We start from the raw sequence: 18993 nt of genomic DNA, 5'->3' as shown, positions 1-18993 counted from the left end.
ACTCGATTTCAACGGCGTTGACATTGGTAAAAGACAGGGGTCGAAATTGGCTGACATTCCTGTCGGATATTCGGTCTGGTTAGCTTCAAATTCTGCCGGCTCGAATGAAAACCTGCTTGTCCAAATTCAATATAATGCGAGAATTTAAACGTAAAAAATATTGCCCTGTCCAACGGGACGACAGGCAGAACAAAATCTCTCGGGGCCATGGTGATGTTGACAGGCAAAAAAAAAATTAAAAAAAATTGTTTAAAAAAAAAAAAAAAAAATTGGAACCCTGCCTTAAAGGTGATAAAAATGCGCTTTAACGACATTGGATAGGCCGAATGTGTATGAGCTCCGATAAGAATTAGTTTTAAATTAAAAAAGTACTCTATGTGTTCTAAATCAAACTTTCTCCCGCCCACTAAATCTATTCGTAGCTCCGCCCCTGAACATATGAGATAAAGGTGTATTAAGCTACATATTTTATATTCAACTGCACGATGAATGCGTTGGCGTTTTGTATTAGTCGTGCACCTGGGCATACGGCTTTAATTATAACGTCAATAACAGCTGCTTGCAGATGTTTATTAACAGGCGAACTACCACGCGTGACACCCTTGACTTTCCATGACGTCATTTACGACAACGGCAATCTCGGATATAGCCTCAGATCATAATTATTTACGCAACATGTTTCTATATGGCGTTCGTGGCTATAGCACGTTTATTAATATCAGTTGGCCCGTGGACGTTTTATCTTGAAAAAGACAATCCCTGTTGTCCAGCTCTTTCTCTCAGGATATTGGTTTAACCAAACACACCCACTAAACCTGGCCGAAGTGCACCCATTTTACACTAAAAGTACATATGGATGGGCTGGAATTACCAAAAAGAAGCCTGAAGTCAACGTTAACAATTTATTAATGTTTGCATACTGCATGCTCTGTCAATTTCATAGTCAGGGAGCAAGTATCATAAAATAAGCTCCCGTGGGAATTTGGTGATGAAAGCAAATCACCTGGTTAAATATCTTAGGTATATTGTATTGTATTACCAAAAACATTTGATGACACTCTGAGAAATTGTTCAGATGGCAGCTATGACCGCCATTTTGAATATTTAATTAGGTTACAGTAATATTCCATCAAAGTGTGAATATTAATCAAATAAACAGTGTAAAATATGTAATCATATGTTTTTCAGGTCGGGGAATTCATTTGTGGCATGTTTCTAGAGCTATCTTGAACCATGTCAAAGTGCCATCAAAGATTTTCCTGCTATTTAGATTCAAAGTTTAGACCAGGTCGTTTGCTTTAATCACTAAATTCCCACGGGAATACATTTGCTCCCTGACTATCAGTTGAATAGTTGCCACCACAAAGCTGTCTGCCATAAAATAATCAGTCAAACAGCAGACTACTTGTGCGGATATATTATCACTGAATGGGAAGATAACTGATCTGTGACCTATCAGCCCAAGGTTTTTTTCTTAAATTGGCTCACACTAATGCATTCCAATGATTAACTCAATGCTCAGTAAGTACCGCGATATAACCTTTAAAATTAAAATATATCCAGACTGTGTTTAAACACCTACCATAAATTGGAAGATGTGATCTGTGGCCATTTGTTCAGGAGGTCGAGTGCTCGCGGTCATTCACTAGACTGATATGTGCACCTAACATTACATGAATCCGCTAGAACCTTAAGAGTACGAGACTGGGCGGCGGGGCACTTAGTCCCCCCCCCCCCCCAATGACGTATCTAGACACGTCCTCGACAGGTTATGTACTGTACATTGACGTATCAAGACACGTCCTCGACAGGTTATGTACTGTACATTGACGTATCCAGACACGTTCTCGACAGGTTATGTATTGTACACTGGCGTATCCAGACATTTTCTCGACAGGTTATGTACTGTACATTGACGTATCCAGACACGTTCTCGACAGGTTATGTACTTAACATTGACGTATCCAGACATTTTCTTGACAGGCTATGTACTGTATATTGACGTATCTAGACACATTCTCGACAGGTTATGTAATGTATATTTACGTATCCAGACACGTTCTCGACAGGTTATATACTTAACATTGACGTATCAAGACACGTCCTCGACAGGTTATGTACTGTACATTGACGTATCCAGACACGTTCTCGACAGGTTATGTATTGTACACTGGCGTATCCAGACATTTTCTCGACAGGTTATGTACTGTACATTGACGTATCCAGACACGTTCTCGACAGGTTATGTACTTAACATTGACGTATCCAGACATTTTCTTGACAGGCTATGTACTGTATATTGACGTATCTAGACACATTCTCGACAGGTTATGTAATGTATATTTACGTATCCAGACACGTTCTCGACAGGTTATATACTTAACATTGACGTATCAAGACACGTCCTCGACAGGTTATGTACTGTACATTGACGTATCCAGACACGTTCTCGACAGGTTATGTACTGTACAGTGACGTATTCAGACACGTTCTGGAGAGGTGATGTACTCTACATTGACGTATCAAGACACGTTCTCGACAGGTTATGTACTGTACACTGGCGTATCCAGACATTTTCTCGACAGGTTATGTACTGTACATTGACGTATCCAGACACGTTCTCGACAGGTTATGTACTTAACATTGACGTATCCAGACATTTTCTTGACAGGCTATGTACTGTATATTGACGTATCCAGACACATTCTCGACAGGTTATGTAATATATATCTACGTATCCAGACACGTTCTCGACAGGTTATGCACTGTACATTGACGTATCCAGACACGTCCTCGACAGGTTATGTACTGTACATTGACGTATCCAGACACGTTCTCGACATCTTACGTACTGTACATTGACGTATTCAGACAAGTTCTGGAGAGGTTATGTACTCTACATTGAAGTATCCAGACACGTTCTCGACAGGTAATCTACTTAACATTGACGTATCCAGAAATTTTCTCGACATGTTATGTACTGTACATTGACGTATCCAGACACGTTCTCGACATGTTATGTACTTAGCATTGACGTATCCAGACATTTTCTCGACAGGCTATGTACTGTATATTGACGTATCCAGACACGTTCTCGACATGTTATGTACTTAACATTGACGTATCCAGACACGTTCTCGACAGGTTATGTACTTAACATTGACGTATCCAGACATTTTCTCGACAGGTTATGTACTGTACATTGACATATCCAGACACGTTCTCGACAGGTTATGTACTTAACATTGACGTATCCAGACACGTTCTCGACAGGTTATGTACTTAACATTGACGTATCCAGACATTTTCTCGACAGGTTATGTACTGTACATTGACGTATCCAGACACGTCCTCGACAGGTTATGTACTGTACATTGACGTATCCAGACATTTTCTTGACAGGTTATGTACTGTACATTGACGTATCCAGACACGTTCTCGACAGGTTATGTACTGTACATTGACGTATCCAGACGCGTTCTCGACAGGTTATGTACTTAACATTGACGTATCCAGACATTTTCTCGACAGGTTATGTACTGTACATTGACGTATACAGACACGTCCTCGACAGGTTATGTACTGTACATTGACGTATCCAGACACGTTCTCGACATCTTATGTACTGTACATTGACGTATTCAGACACGTTCTCAGCAGGTTAGGTACTTAACATTGACGTATCCAGACATTTTCTCGACAGGTTATGTACTCTACATTGAAGTATCCAGACACGTTCTCGACAGGTAATGTACTTAACATTGACGTATCCAGAAATTTTCTCGACATGTTATGTACTGTACATTGACGTATCCAGACACGTTCTCGACATGTTATGTACTTAGCATTGACGTATCCAGACATTTTCTCGACAGGCTATGTACTGTATATTGACGTATCCAGACACGTTCTCGACATGTTATGTACTTAACATTGACGTATCCAGACACGTTCTCGACAGGTTATGTACTTAACATTGACGTATCCAGACATTTTCTCGACAGGTTATGTACTGTACATTGACATATCCAGACACGTTCTCGACAGGTTATGTACTTAACATTGACGTATCCAGACACGTTCTCGACAGGTTATGTACTTAACATTGACGTATCCAGACATTTTCTCGACAGGTTATGTACTGTACATTGACGTATCCAGACACGTCCTCGACAGGTTATGTACTGTACATTGACGTATCCAGACACGTTCTCGACATCTTATGTACTGTACATTGACGTATTCAGACACGTTCTCAGCAGGTTAGGTACTTAACATTGACGTATCCAGACATTTTCTCGACAGGTTATGTACTCTACATTGAAGTATCCAGACACGTTCTCGACAGGTTATGTACTTAACATTGACGTATCCAGACACGTTCTCGACAGGTTATGTACTTAACATTGACGTATCCAGACATTTTCTCGACAGGTTATGTACTGTACATTGACGTATCCAGACACGTCCTCGACAGGTTATGTACTGTACATTGACGTATCCAGACACGTTCTCGACATCTTATGTACTGTACATTGACGTATTCAGACACGTTCTGGAGAGGTTATGTACTCTACATTTACGTATCCAGACACGTTCTCGACAGGTTATGTATTTAACATTGACGTATCCAGACATTTTCTCGACAGGTTATGTAATGTACATTCACGTATCCAGACACGTTCTCGACATGTTATGTACTTAACATTGACGTATCCAGACATTTTCTCGACAGGCTATGTACTGTATATTGACGTATCCAGACACGTTCTCGACAGGTTATGTACTGTACATTGACGTATCCAGACATTTTCTTGACAGGTTATGTACTGTACATTGACGTATCCAGACACGTTCTCGACAGGTTATGTACTGTACATTGACGTATCCAGACGCGTTCTCGACAGGTTATGTACTGTACATTGACGTATCCAGACGCGTTCTCGACAGGTTATGTACTTAACATTGACGTATCCAGACATTTTCTCGACAGGTTATGTACTGTACATTGACGTATACAGACACGTCCTCGACAGGTTATGTACTGTACATTGACGTATCCAGACACGTTCTCGACATCTTATGTACTGTACATTGACGTATTCAGACACGTTCTCAGCAGGTTAGGTACTTAACATTGACGTATCCAGACACGTTCTCGACAGGTAATGTACTCTACATTGACGTATCCAGAAATTTTCTCGACATGTTATGTACTGTACATTGACGTATCCAGACACGTTCTCGACATGTTATGTACTTAGCATTGACGTATCCAGACATTTTCTCGACAGGCTATGTACTGTATATTGACGTATCCAGACACGTTCTCGACATGTTATGTACTTAACATTGACGTATCCAGACACGTTCTCGACAGGTTATGTACTTAACATTGACGTATCCAGACACTTTCTCGACAGGCTATGTACTGTATATTGACGTATCCAGACACGTTCTCGACAGGTTATGTACTGTACATTGACGTATCCAGACATTTTCTTGACAGGTTATGTACTGTACATTGACGTATCCAGACACGTTCTCGACAGGTTATGTACTGTACATTGACGTATCCAGACGCGTTCTCGACAGGTTATGTACTTAACATTGACGTATCCAGACACGTTCTCGACAGGTTATGTACTTAACATTGACGTATCCAGACATTTTCTCGACAGGTTATGTACTGTACATTGACGTATCCAGACACGTCCTCGACAGGTTATGTACTGTACATTGACGTATCCAGACACGTTCTCGACATCTTATGTACTGTACATTGACGTATTCAGACACGTTCTGGAGAGGTTATGTACTTAACATTGACGTATCCAGACATTTTCTCGACAGGTTATGTACTGTACATTGACGTATACAGACACGTCCTCGACAGGTTATGTACTGTACATTGACGTATCCAGACACGTTCTCGACATCTTATGTACTGTACATTGACGTATTCAGACACGTTCTCAGCAGGTTAGGTACTTAACATTGACGTATCCAGACATTTTCTCGACAGGTTATGTACTGTACATTGACGTATCCAGAATTCTTTTACTTTGGGAGGTCACCCACATTGGGAATGAGTCGTTATGGGGCGACAGGCAAATATAAAATATGGGGGGAAAGGGCATGGCCGCCATACTCCCACCACATCCCAGGTACACCAGTGGTTATATAAATATCCACAGCTGCATTTTGTGGAAGTAAAAACACGACGGTTTAATAATTTCATAAGTATTTATTTTCATTTATATATTATTATTTTTATAAATAGAAAAGAAGTATGCACTGCAATCAAAATCACTGTGTTTATTATTGTAAATGTACAATATATGTATAACTATTAATAGAGTAAAACAAATGATTGTTTATTGAATGTTAAAAACAACAACAGAATCCAAAAGATTCTTCTTTAAACTACAACCTTTGATCATTCTTTTATAACTTCTCAAACCTTTGGAAATTTGTTTTGCATTTACGCAAAACATAGTTAATAAAAATGCATAACTTTAAAGTAGTGAATTTATAAAATAAATAAATGTAATTTTGTGATATAAGATAGTAAAATACACCCATACATACATACGCACGCACGCACGCACGCACGCACACACACATATGCGAACGCATGTACATGCATAAATACATATTAAATACATGTACCTACGTACGCATGCACGCACGCATCAATAAGACATGTAGATACACGCATACTAGTACGTCACTATCTATACGTACGTGCAATATATACATATATGTAATATACATTACATACATATACACACATAATATGTATGATTGTATTAGAAATGATGTAAAGCTATTGACAATGAAAAACTCGTTATCACTGCATTGTAGAAAATACAACAAAATATAGGTATTACTTCTGTCTTAAATAAGATAGAAGTGTAAAGATACGTTTTACAAGTAAAACCTTGTTTGCGTCATAATTCAGGCTTTAGTCATAAATATACTGCAAAACATGGGATGGTGCATTTTGTACTCTTAAACATTTCCACGTTTTACTACTTCTCACAGATCGTGTTTGTAAAAAAAATCCTTCAAGGAGCCGATTACGTAATTATGTCTTAAACATTGTATATAAGCTTACATTGTGCAAGCAAGCTGTGATGGCCGAGTGGTTAAGGCGTTGGACTCGAAATCCAGTGGGATATTCCCGCGTAGGTTCAAATACTACTCACAGCGAAGTTTAAGTAAACTTTTTATGAGCAATCTAAATCAAAATTACTCATTAACTCCATTTTGTTTCTTTCGATGAACCCTTTCACAAATAATCAATGTCACATATTACTATCAATCACAGCCGCAGCTGTTTTTACTCCGTAAATATTTCACGGTGCACCTCGAACTTTGACACGGAACTTTCTTCTTTGGTACAATCATTATTGATGAACTGACCTTCGTTTGACACCGATCTCAGTTTTTGTGCTGGGGTGTCGTTAAACATTGATTCATTCTTTGGTACAATGCAACCTATAGTATATTTAGCCACCCTTTGTGAACATTGTCGCCTATGCGACTGTGTTTGGTATACAGTACAACCTACAAGGAATGTTTAATAAACGACACTTCTGTTCAGGTTTTGACCAGCTGTTGTTAGGTATCGGCCATATCGTACTGGTGACTCTTGTGTCACTTGGTCTTAAAAAACAGCCGTTTGTAGCTAACGCAAGCAAAAAGTTAGTTTTTTTTAACAACACCACTAGAGCACATTTATTTATTAATCATCAGCTATTGGATGTCAAACATTTGGTAATTTTTACATATAGTCTTAGAGAGGAAACCAGCTTCAATTTTTTATTAGTATCAAGGGATCTTTTATATGCACCATCCCACATACAGGATAGCACATACCACAGTCTTTTATGTACCAGTTGTGGTGCACTGGCTGGAACGAGAAATAACCCAATAGGACCACCGACGGGGATCGATCCTAGACCGACCGAGCATCAAGTGAGCGCTTTATCACTGAGCGACGTCCAATGTACCAACCCCATCCCCACCACCCCCACCCCCCAACCCAAGCAAGACTGGTTTTTACGCTACACATTAAACCGAATGACCACCGAGGGAACCAGTGAAAATAATTTACAAATGTTTAGGGAAAAACAACTGGCTGAACTTAACACTTGTATACAAAACAGTTATGGTACTAGTAATCAAGGTCGTATCTCTAAACAGTGCAGAGTCGAAAGGGTGTTTCTATAAATACGTCACTACATGCACTCATGAATCACTGAATAACAGTAATGATACAACGTAAATATGTCTTCCTGAAAAATGGAAAACACTGTGCCTCACTCGTACGATGTTACTCTTTTAAAATTGTAGCACAAATGTATTTTATTTATATTCCCATACGGACAAACCAGCACATATGGCCTTTGTATACCAATCGTACAGAACGGGGTTGGAACGGATCAAACAGGGTACCACGATCTTGGACTTTTCCTAGGTTTCATCGCATATCAGGGGCACGTTCAGTCAGCCGTTTGTTGCTAACGCTTGCTAGTTTGATTTGTACTCTACACGACCATTGCGTGGCGGCAGCGGGTTTCCTTTCTCATCATATGTGTTGTCCTTAGCCATATGTCCGACGCCACACCACCGAAATTAAAATGTGCTGAGTGCGTCGTCAAATAAAACGGTTCTTCCTTACTGTATGCTACACATTAAAGGGTCGTGCGTTAGTTTTTAAACACGTATTCTTCACTATTAAAGCCGTTTTTAATCATTTAAATTAGATGTTCTTACATTTTATTATTTAGAATATTAATTTTTGTTCACCTGAAGTGGTTCTGGTCATCCAGCTTTTTGTATTACCGAGATAAGCTCTAGTTATTTTTGGACCATATTTCCCTGTTTAAACATCACATACTTTAGGTTCTATTTGTTATAATCTTACCTAAATGTGTGTTACAGGTTTGTAGATGAACTAAAGTTAGTGTCCATTTTCACGGACTGAAACTAGGGTCTGCACCTTTATTGACCATTTTGGGAACCAGTCAAAATAATTTGCAAACGTTTAGTGTAAAACGGCTGGCTGAACGTAGGCCAGGAGTGTGTGCTCTACTGTTGAGCTACACGACACTCCCTAACAATGAAATAATTCTGACCTGTACGCCTTTGACAATCGTGTACAACATTATATTATCGATCGAACAAAACGAGACGTAATATCAACTACACACAAGAGCTTCTTTACAAAACACTACTTTTGTCGTCTTGTTTGAACATGTGATGGCTTTCTCTTTTAGGGTATCGGGAATCGATAGATCGATAATCGTTCAGCAGACATGAATGCTGAATGTGTCTTTTCCATCGCAGGAGCGGGATGCCAGTTTCCTGAGTCAAACGAACGAACGAACGAACGTTTAACGATACCCAAGCACAAAGTAAGATGTCGGTCCTGATGAATGGAAAGAAACACGCATGTGCCTCTCTTGATTTAGCCAAACTATTTGGACTGTTCGGTCCATTCACCTTATTGTGATACGACTGCCCTATATTGAAACGGTTTGATCAATAACAGTCAAAGATGAGGAGACCTTCGGTACCAAGGACAGATGTAATGCGCTGCTTTGCCACAAACACCATGAGAGTTAAAAGCAGATGGAGAGGATCACTTCCCCACAATGTTCAAGATAAAGCATTCCTTCCATCATTCCTTCTATTTGAAAATTAACTTAATATAAATAGCTTTCCCCCACCCCCAGCTTCTGTCATCTTCCCACGCCATTAAATACAGCACTTAGCACCCACCTAGGCACTGTTACCAAAACCCAGCGTTGTTTTATTTCGATATCAGCGTGGAATTGTACTTGAACATGGAACAACCGAACATGGCTTTGGCGAAACTGTAGTCTAATAACCTAAAAGCATTTTCAATTATTTGACAGTCATAATAACATTCCCTCAGAGTCCTATGTGGTGATGCATTAAAGTACATGTATATTAAATTTATCATTTAACCAACATTGCAGTGTTTAACATGATGGAAGATTCGGCGCAAAAGCTCCACAACTCGATTCTTTTTAAAGGAGCAGAATCAGTCTGGTAAACATTTATTTTATTTCACGCCTTGCAATACATCATATGATTGTGCATATATACATTGTATGTGATTGTCATTTAGGTCTACTTGCAGTCACATCATAATTTGTTTTGTTTTTGTAGTTTTTTCTCTGTCTTTACGTACGTCTAGAATTATGGCTTCATGGGGTCTATAGTACTTGCATATATCTACGATAAATAAAACGGCTTAGGTAACAACAAACCTTAGCTATTGGGAGGCAACATGTCCCATAGTTGTTGGTCTCATAGCTTTGTAATGTCATATTGTTATAATTTCCATACATTTCGTAACCTTTGTATGCCTCATGCACAACGTCTAGAGTGCCAAATAGACAAACAGGCTCTGAGCTTCTGTATCCAAACTCGATCTCTAATGCTAGGACCAGACTACCAACTGTCACGACAAAGGTGGCCAACTTTCTGCTCTCACGACTTCTACGACTGTCCATTTGCTAGTCTGAGCGTTCTTACAACTCGATTCTCGTCGTATAACCCTTTAGTTAATCTGAGCGCACCCACCGTAAGTTGGGAGGTGGGGTAATTACAACGCGACCGTCGAGTTGGCCAACGTCGTCGTGACAGTTGACACTCTGAATCTAGCATTAGGCAAAACGACAGCATCTGCTAACAGCACGTGATGCTTGTCATGTCCTCATTCCAGCTGATTGCAGAACTGTTCCATCTTCATCTTTAGGTGAACACAAACTTTAGTAACTGTGACTAATGTATCGCAATCATCAAACCAAAGACACCATTGCGAGTTCCTCCTTTTTAAAATGTGGAACCTCGGATAGGAGACTACAACTGAGAATCTGTTTAAGCACGCACAGCGCTGCGGCCGGTTCATGAAGCATGACAGTTCACAATTTACCATCATTATGTTACTTAACAAACTCGTCCGTTATTCACAACCCATCTATTTTCTATCAGAAATTGTGGCCTGACAGCGCCAATGGTTTTAGGGATTTCATTTCAGATGAAAGAGATTTTTTTCATTAGAATTTTTCACGTCCAAGAAAAGTAGGCGTTTGTGATCCGCTATTTTCGTCTGATAATGGTTAATGCTTTGAGCGACTGAACAACGTGGATACATAACAAAATGATTTCCCACTGTCGGCGTACATTTTTTTACTATCATTATCGACTGATTTAAGTCCAGTAACTTTCTCTGGCACGTATCAGCCACAGGGAAACGTATTCTGATTGGCACATACCATTCCTAAAGCGCATGCCATCTTGAAACGAGAACCATTTTTCGAAAGAACATACCATCCAATAACATATTCGAGGAAGTCTATACCTTAAAGGTACGTATTCTGTCAAACATATACTAGTAACACTCAGGAATGTACTGTGGCAAGCAGATATTACCCACTAACACATTCTGGCATGTGTATATTACAGAGCGTATTCTTGCAAGTACTCATCATCCAAGAACGTTTCCCGGCAAACACATAATATCTAGCAAAGGATTCTGTCGACGGCATGCTTTCCTGGGGAGTTGTTTCTGCCAAGGATGGATTTCCATTAACCTGTTGGAACAAGTATATACATCCAGTAAGCACGAATATACATCCAATAACGTATTCTGATAGGAAACATATGCAATATATGTTAAAAAGAGTTATGATACATTGACTTTGGTCGTCTTAGAAATATGATTTCACATCTTAAATAACAAAAGACTTCACTCGCGTTGCTGAATATCCGTTTCTGGCACTTCACCACTCGCTTTATGTACATGTAATCCTCCCTTTATTAACCCTTTACCTTTCGCAGTTTCACTTTTCACTTGTCATAAGGCCGTGTGAGATTTAGATCCAGTGTTGGACCATCAAGGCGGTTGGTTGAGTTATTGCAACATACTAACAACCACGTCGACAGAAGTGCATCTGAAAACTGCATCACCAGACGTTATAAGTCCACACTTTCAAAGGCCATGTTTTCTGTTCCGTTCTGTTTGTACACATTCTGCTTATACACTTTCATTCTCGTTCCCGATTTCGAGTACTCGTTACGGTCGGGACTTCCGTCCGAGTAAGATCCGTCCGAGGGGTAATAAACGTGGTACGGTTCCGTCATGGCTGCCTCGTAGGACCCTCGTCTGTGGTGTTTCTTATCCCAGTCGTACCTCGTGGAAACGTCTCTCGAGGCGTTCCTCTGATTTGGAATAAACCTATACTGCCTCCTGTCTTCTCGGTTGAAATTTTGAATGTACCCGCCGTCCACCGTCAACTGTCTGTCATCGTTGTCGCTACCTTCTTCATTCCTGGGTATCACTCGCAGAGGCTGTCGTGCGGTCGACGCGTCGTAGTGCGTCGTCTTGTGGATGTCGTCGTGGTCCAGACTCACGTCCATCTCGTTGTCGTAGGCGCGGACTATGACGTCAGTACCCAGCGAACTCTTTCTGCTTGTGCTCTCGATGGAATGAACTGTGAGGTCAGACTTTCGGGATTCGAGCCGTATTCGACCGAGTTTCGACAGATGGGCTTTCGGCACGCTGTTTGCACGAGATCGCTTTGCAATGATGCGTTCTTTGATTTTTTGTCTGTCCCTGGAAATAAAGAAATATAATAATTTTATTGGAAACTCTATGAAAGTTGACAAACAACAAATATTAATGAAAAGGCATCTAGCTGAGGAGATAAAGTTCTTTTGGGTCTCACAAATTGTACGTCTGTATCTGTCTGTCTCTGTCTCTCTGTCTGTCTGTCTGTCTGTCTGTCTCTCTCTCTCTCTCTCTCTCCCCTCTCTCTCTCTCTCTCTCTCTCTCTCTCTCTCTCTCTCTCTCTCTCTCTCTCTCTCTCTCTCTCTCTCTCTCTCTCTCTCTCTCTCTCTCTCTCTCTCTCTCTCTCTCTCTCTCTCTCTGACCGGCCTCGGTGGCGCAGTGGTTAAGCCATCGGACTACAGGCTGGTAGGTACTGGGTTTGGATCCCAGTCGAGGCATGGGAATTTTAATCTAGATATCGACTCCAAACCCTGAATGAGTGCTCCGCAAGGCTCAATGGGTAGGTGTAAACCAATTGCACCGACCAGTGATCCATAACTGATTCAACAAAGGCCATGGTTTGTGCTATCCTGCCTGTGGGAAGCGCAAATAAAAGAACCCTTGCTGCCTATCGTAAAAGTAACCTATGTGGCGACATAGAGGGTTTCCTCTAAAAAAAAAAGGTGTCAGAATGACCATATTATGTTTGACGTCCAGTTGCTTATAAGATAAAAAATCAATATGCTCTAGTGGCGACATTAAATAAAACAAACTTTACTTTTACACACACACACACACACACACACACACACACACACACACACACACACACACACACACACTCTCTCTCTCTCTCTCTCTCTCTGTGTCGCTCTCTCTCTCTCTCTCTGTGTGTGCGTGTGTGTGTGTGTTTGTGTGTGTGCGTGCGTATGCGTGCGCGCGTGGTGCATTTTTAAGTTTGTCATTCGATTGAGAAGATGAAGACTTAGGTTGGTATAACTGAGTACCTATAGTAGAACATCAGTTTTTACTTTATTTCCGTGCTTATATCCAATTGAGTTTCCGGGACACACCCCAGCTACTGCCGCTGTCAGTCCAGGACAGAAGTTAATGGTTAATTGATAGTGGTTAATTGAAACGGAGCAACGTGTCATTTCCTTTAATAGTTGAGCAGATAAAGTACACAGAGGATCAAATTAGCCGCATGTCTAGTGAGACACGAAAGCACCAGAGCATCGATCCAGTGGTTCTTCTCATCCACATGGTTCAGAAAAACAGTTTGTCACGCAATCACTTTAAACTTTCACCTTCTGTACATCAAACAAATACTTTTTGGTGAAACATGCTCAAAAATCGCAAAACGCTTCTTAGACTTTTAGCATCAACGGGGCGGGACGCATCCCAGTGGTAAAGCGCTCGCTTGGTGCGCGGTCGGTTTGGGATCGATCCCCGTGGGTGGGCCCATTGGGCTATTTTTCGTTCCAGCCAGTACACCACGACAAAGACCGTGATATGTGCATATAAAAGATCTCTTGCTGCATTAGAAAACAATGTAGCGGGTTTCCTCTGGTGACTATATGTCAAAATTACCAAATGTTTGACATCCAATAGCCGATGATTAATAAATCAATGTGCTCTAGTGATGTCGTTAAACAAACCAAACTTCTTAGCATCAACGGTCAGTTTCTCCTTTTATATTATAATTTCGTGGTTAAGGTACTTAAGGTTCAGACAGTACACGACCTTTGTTACACCAGTTGTGGGGCACTGGGCTGGGTGAGAAATAGTCGAATGGGTCCACCGACAAGGATCTATCCAAGATCGATCGTGTATCGGGCGAGCGCTTTACCACTGGGCTACGTCCCGCTCCTCGGTAAACCCAGTATCTGTCTACTAGCTTTATTATGGCCTGTGGCTTAACCACAACGTCGCTAAGATCATTACGGTCAAATGTATACTCGAATGATCGCATTCCCATTCCAACCACTGACCCACGACTGGTATATAAAAGGCTGTGGTATGAGCTGTTCTGTCTGCAGGAAAGTATATACAAAAGATCCCTTACTGCTAATGTAAAAATGTAGCAGAGTTCCTCAGAACCAGTAGCTGATGATTAATAAATCAATGTGCTCTAGTGGTGTTATTAATGAAAACAAAGCGTAAAGTTTGGTCTATTTAACGACGCCACTAGAGCACATTGATTTTTTATCTTATCATCGGCTATTGGACGTCAAACACATGGTCATTCTGACACTGTTTTTTAGAGGAAACCCGCCGTCGCCACATAGGCTACTCTTTTACGACAGGCAGCAAGGGATCTTTTATTTGCTCTTTCCACAGGCAGGATAGCACAAACCATGGCCTTTGTTGAACCAGTTATGGATCACTGGTTGGTGCAAGTGGCTTACACCTACCCATTAAGCCTTGCGGTGCACTCACTCAGGGTTTGGAGTCGGTATCTGGATTAAAAATCCCATGCCTCGACTGGGATCCGAACCCAGTACCTACCAGCCTGTAGGCCGATGGCCTAACCACGACGCCACCGAGGCTGGTTGTTATTAATGAAAACAAGCTCTGGTTATGTGAGAAATAGAAGCATCTATAAATCATCTGCACAGACCTTTCTCTCACTACTCGTCCCAGCCAGTGCACCACGACTGGTATATCAAAGACCGTGGTGAGTACTACCCTGTCTGTGGGATGGTGCATATAAAAGATCCCTTGCTGCTAATCGAAAAGACTAATCCATTAAGTGGCGACAGCGGGTTTCCTCCCTCAGTATCTGTATGGTCCTGAACCATATGTCCGACGCCATATAACCGTAAATAAAATGTGTTGAGTGCATCGTTAAATAAAACATTTACTCCTTCTTCTCACTAACAACTAACTAACCCACAGTCCTGGACAGACACACTACAGCTGAGGTTTGCGTCCAGTCTTAAATGATTGGACCTTCAATTTAAAATGGAATAAACAAGCCATGTGAATGTTAAAAAGAAATATTAATTTTTGTTTTTGGTGGGGGGGGGGGGCGGTCGGGGGGGGGGGTATTAGGTTTTTGTTGAGTCTTAGAGTTCGTAGTAGTATGGGTGGGTTGGGTTTTTTCGCAAGGTGAAACCTTTCTGATGTAAAAAAAAAAACACCCAAAAACAAACAAAAAAACCCAAACAAACAAACCTACCTTTGTGCCGTAGGAAACGTTATGCTGATAGCATTCTATATGGGTCAGTTATACATTACGTAATACAGCGATCATTTCTACAAATCATACCGTTGTAACGTACCTTTAAATAAATTTGTCTTTGTCCCATCAGTAATTTCTATGAAAGTTGGATTCATTTCATTTCAACTTATTTTCGTGCTTACATCCAATTAAGGTTAAAGTACGCTATCCTGGGCACACACCTCAGTTATCTGGGCTGTCTGTCCAGGACAGTTGGTTAGTTGTTAGAGAAGAGTGAGAGAGAAGAGGGGGTAGTGGTCTTACACCTACCCATTGATGGCTGGGAGCCGGTACCGGGATGCGAACCCTGTACCTACCAGCTTTATGTCCGATGGCTTAACCACGACACCACCTTGAATGTTTTTTGTTTGTGTGTATGTGCGCGTACGTGCGCGCGTGCGTGTGCGTGCGTATGCGTACGTGTTTGTGTGCGTGCGTGCAGATTTGAACCTGACTTCCTGACACGTCTGAAGTGCAAAATTACATTAGATGGCATGGGAAAACATGCATTGTTATAGATGATAATGTACGTGTATTGATTTTACACAGAGACACAAAAGAGACTACATTTAGCCTAGCCAATATAAACGTCTGCCGAGTGACTGTGTTATAGTCTTGATTGATGATTTTGTTGTAGACTAATGTTTATTTCATAAAGTTAATACCGATATTGTGTTATGAAAGCGAGCGATATCGACAATGTATTGTTTTACGAATACTTGCGAGCCTAAACCGCATTACGGCGAACGTAATGCTACCAACTGCCAGTAAATTTTCCACTGGCATGTTTCTGTGGAAAATTTTGAAAATTATATGAATGAAATAAAATGTCCTGCATTCTACAAGTAAGCTTCACCATGACAAAGACAAAATGTAAATTTTACGTTTTAAATTCAGATTTATTGGGGAGGGGTGACTGAAGACTCTCAGCCACCCTTCTACAATGTTGCTGTAAACGTTTACCATACTATGAGGCCCATAACTATGTTTTTAAGAAGGGGTGACTTTTTGTCTAAAAGGTTAGGTTTTTTGCAGGGGGTGGGCGTTGAGGGGGTGGATTGGGAGGGGTTTTTTTTAATAAACTAATTATAATGTGGTTTTATAATATGTAGGGGTCAGGCGGTGAATGCAGGATGGAGCCATAAATAGTTTTAAATAAAAGGGTATCCGCAGTCAAAATGTAGGCATATTTTGTTTATAATAGGACTAATTACACTACTGTCAGTGCCTTCATGAATATAGTTTCTAGTTTCTAGCACGTTTATATTTTAATCAGAGCGCACACACGATTTATCGCATAGTGTCTCCCTAGCATAATTACCGGCCTCGGTGGCGTCGTGGTTAGGCCATCGGTCTACAGGCAGGTAGGTACTGGGTTCAGATCCCAGTCGAGGCATGGGATTTTTAATCCAGATACCGACTCCAAACCCTGAGTGAGTGCTCCGCAAGGCTCAATGGGTAGGTGTAGACCACTTGCACCGACCAGTGATCCATAACTGGTTCAACAAAGGCCATGGTTTGTGCTATCCTGCCTGTGGGAAGCGCAACTAAAATATCCCTTGCTGCCTGTCGTAAAAGAGTAGCCTATGTGGCGACAGTGGGTTTCCTCTAAAAAACAGTGTCAGAATGACCATATGTTTGACGTCCAATAGCCGATGATAAGATTAAAAAAATCAATGTGCTCTAGTGGCGTCGTTAAATAAAACAAACTTTACTTTCCTAGCATAATTGTTAATCTGAGCGCACCCGTCGTAAATTGAGAGTTGGAAAATTACAACACAACCGTCGAGTTGGCCAACTTCGTCGTGACAGTTGACAGTCTGAGCCTAGGATTAGCTCCTGTTCGGATATAAAACCAGTTTTATTCTGGATTTTATATTTCCTGGTTACCTTTATGAATAGCCTAATATTGAACTGTAAAACCTGTTTAAAATTTAACCTCACCGAGGGGTGGTGGATGTCAAACATTTTGGTAATGTTTACAATAATTTAGTCTCAGAGAGGAAACCTGCTACATATTCCCATTAGTAACAATGGATCTTTTATATGCACATACTGAGGACAGCACATACCACGGCCGTTCATATACCAGTCGTGACGTACTGGCTAGAGCAAGATATAGCCTAATGGGCTCACCGACGGGGATCGATCCTAAAACCGACCGTGTATCAGACGAGTGCTTTACCATTGGGTTACGTCCCGCCCTCGTCCAGGATAGTGGGTAAATGGTTAGTTGTTAGTAAGAGAAAAGTCTGTATAGTATAGTCACCTTTCACCTTCATCTTACACTATAAATGAGCCATTAAATGTCGTAAGCTAACTTGATGAAGTTGGACGCTGTCGCCTGTGCTCTCGACTTGGTCGTCCCCCCCCCCCCCCCCCCCCCCCCCCCGCGACTTTGGTGTACGGCGACGCGGACTCGCAGAAGAGGAAGGGAAGAGGACGGAGGAAGAGGAAACGTGCGCCAGGGGCGGCTTAGGGGGGAACAAAACTGGCGGCTTAACCGCCAGCGGCGGTCTCTTCTGCGTCGCCGACCCCGACTCGACCCAAGACGAAAGGACCAGCTCATCCGGACCCGCCGTCAACACCGAGGGATGATCTCAACGCGCCGATGTGCGAGACTCCCGCAGACGGATCTCCATCTCCCTCTATGCCACCGCCTACACGTAACTGGCTACTGTCACCAGTCTTGCCAGTTCGGAAGGCGGCGGTCCGGGCAGGAGCCGTTGGGAAGGCCGTCGCTCAGCCGAGCGACCAGCCTGACAAGACAAGGCCTCCACCTTCACCAGCACCGTCCCCCTCCGACTCGGAACCGTCTGGAAAGTTCAGATCGGGAAAATCAGGTCCGGCCTCCTGAAGTTCGTGCAGGGGGACACCTCGGATCCGGCATCACTGATGGGCGGACTAGTGGAATCAGAGCTACAACAGCTGCCTGATGAAAGCGCTTACGAGCTACACAAGTCTACAGCCGGCAAGACGGGGTTGGTACTAACTCAGCGCCGAGAAGGAGTCTACCGACAAGCGGTCCTGGTTAGAGAGATGGATAGCCACACCATCCACAGGATCGTCAAGGCTCTTTTCGGCAACGACTACCGGAGTGTCATCACCATCCTCGCCGACCAGAGATGGAAGCACTTCATCCCCGCCTTTGCCGGTTCTCCGCTCATCAGTTCGCCGT

At 41.8% G+C, this 18993-nt stretch overlaps 2 protein-coding genes and 1 non-coding gene across 4 annotated transcripts in view; 2 read left to right on the top strand and 1 right to left on the bottom strand.

Moving 5' to 3' along the window:
- Window positions 1–9930, top strand: part of LOC121372679 (proteasome activator complex subunit 4-like) — a 114221-nt gene extending 104291 nt beyond the window's left edge. The window contains exon 46 of the mRNA XM_041499129.1: window positions 9288–9930. The gene's annotated coding sequence lies outside the window, so the exon portion shown is untranslated. The remainder of the gene's footprint in view (window positions 1–9287) is intronic.
- Trnas-cga lies at window positions 7134–7215 on the top strand. Its single transcript has one exon. It is a non-coding gene; the product is annotated as a tRNA-Ser (tRNA).
- A 152-nt stretch (window positions 9931–10082) lies between the features above and the next one.
- LOC121372680 overlaps window positions 10083–18993 on the bottom strand; it is a 49079-nt gene continuing 40168 nt past the window's right edge. For both annotated transcript variants that reach the window (XM_041499130.1, XM_041499131.1), the window contains exon 3: window positions 10083–12658. In XM_041499130.1, coding sequence (XP_041355064.1) covers window positions 12019–12658 — 640 coding nt within the window. In that variant the 3' untranslated portion in view covers window positions 10083–12018. The remainder of the gene's footprint in view (window positions 12659–18993) is intronic.

Source organism: Gigantopelta aegis, chromosome 4, assembly GCF_016097555.1.
Source record: "Gigantopelta aegis isolate Gae_Host chromosome 4, Gae_host_genome, whole genome shotgun sequence".
NCBI classification, from domain to species: domain Eukaryota; kingdom Metazoa; phylum Mollusca; class Gastropoda; order Neomphalida; family Peltospiridae; genus Gigantopelta; species Gigantopelta aegis.
Note: the sequence above shows the minus strand (reverse complement) of the source record. Positions and strands in the feature narration are given on the sequence as shown.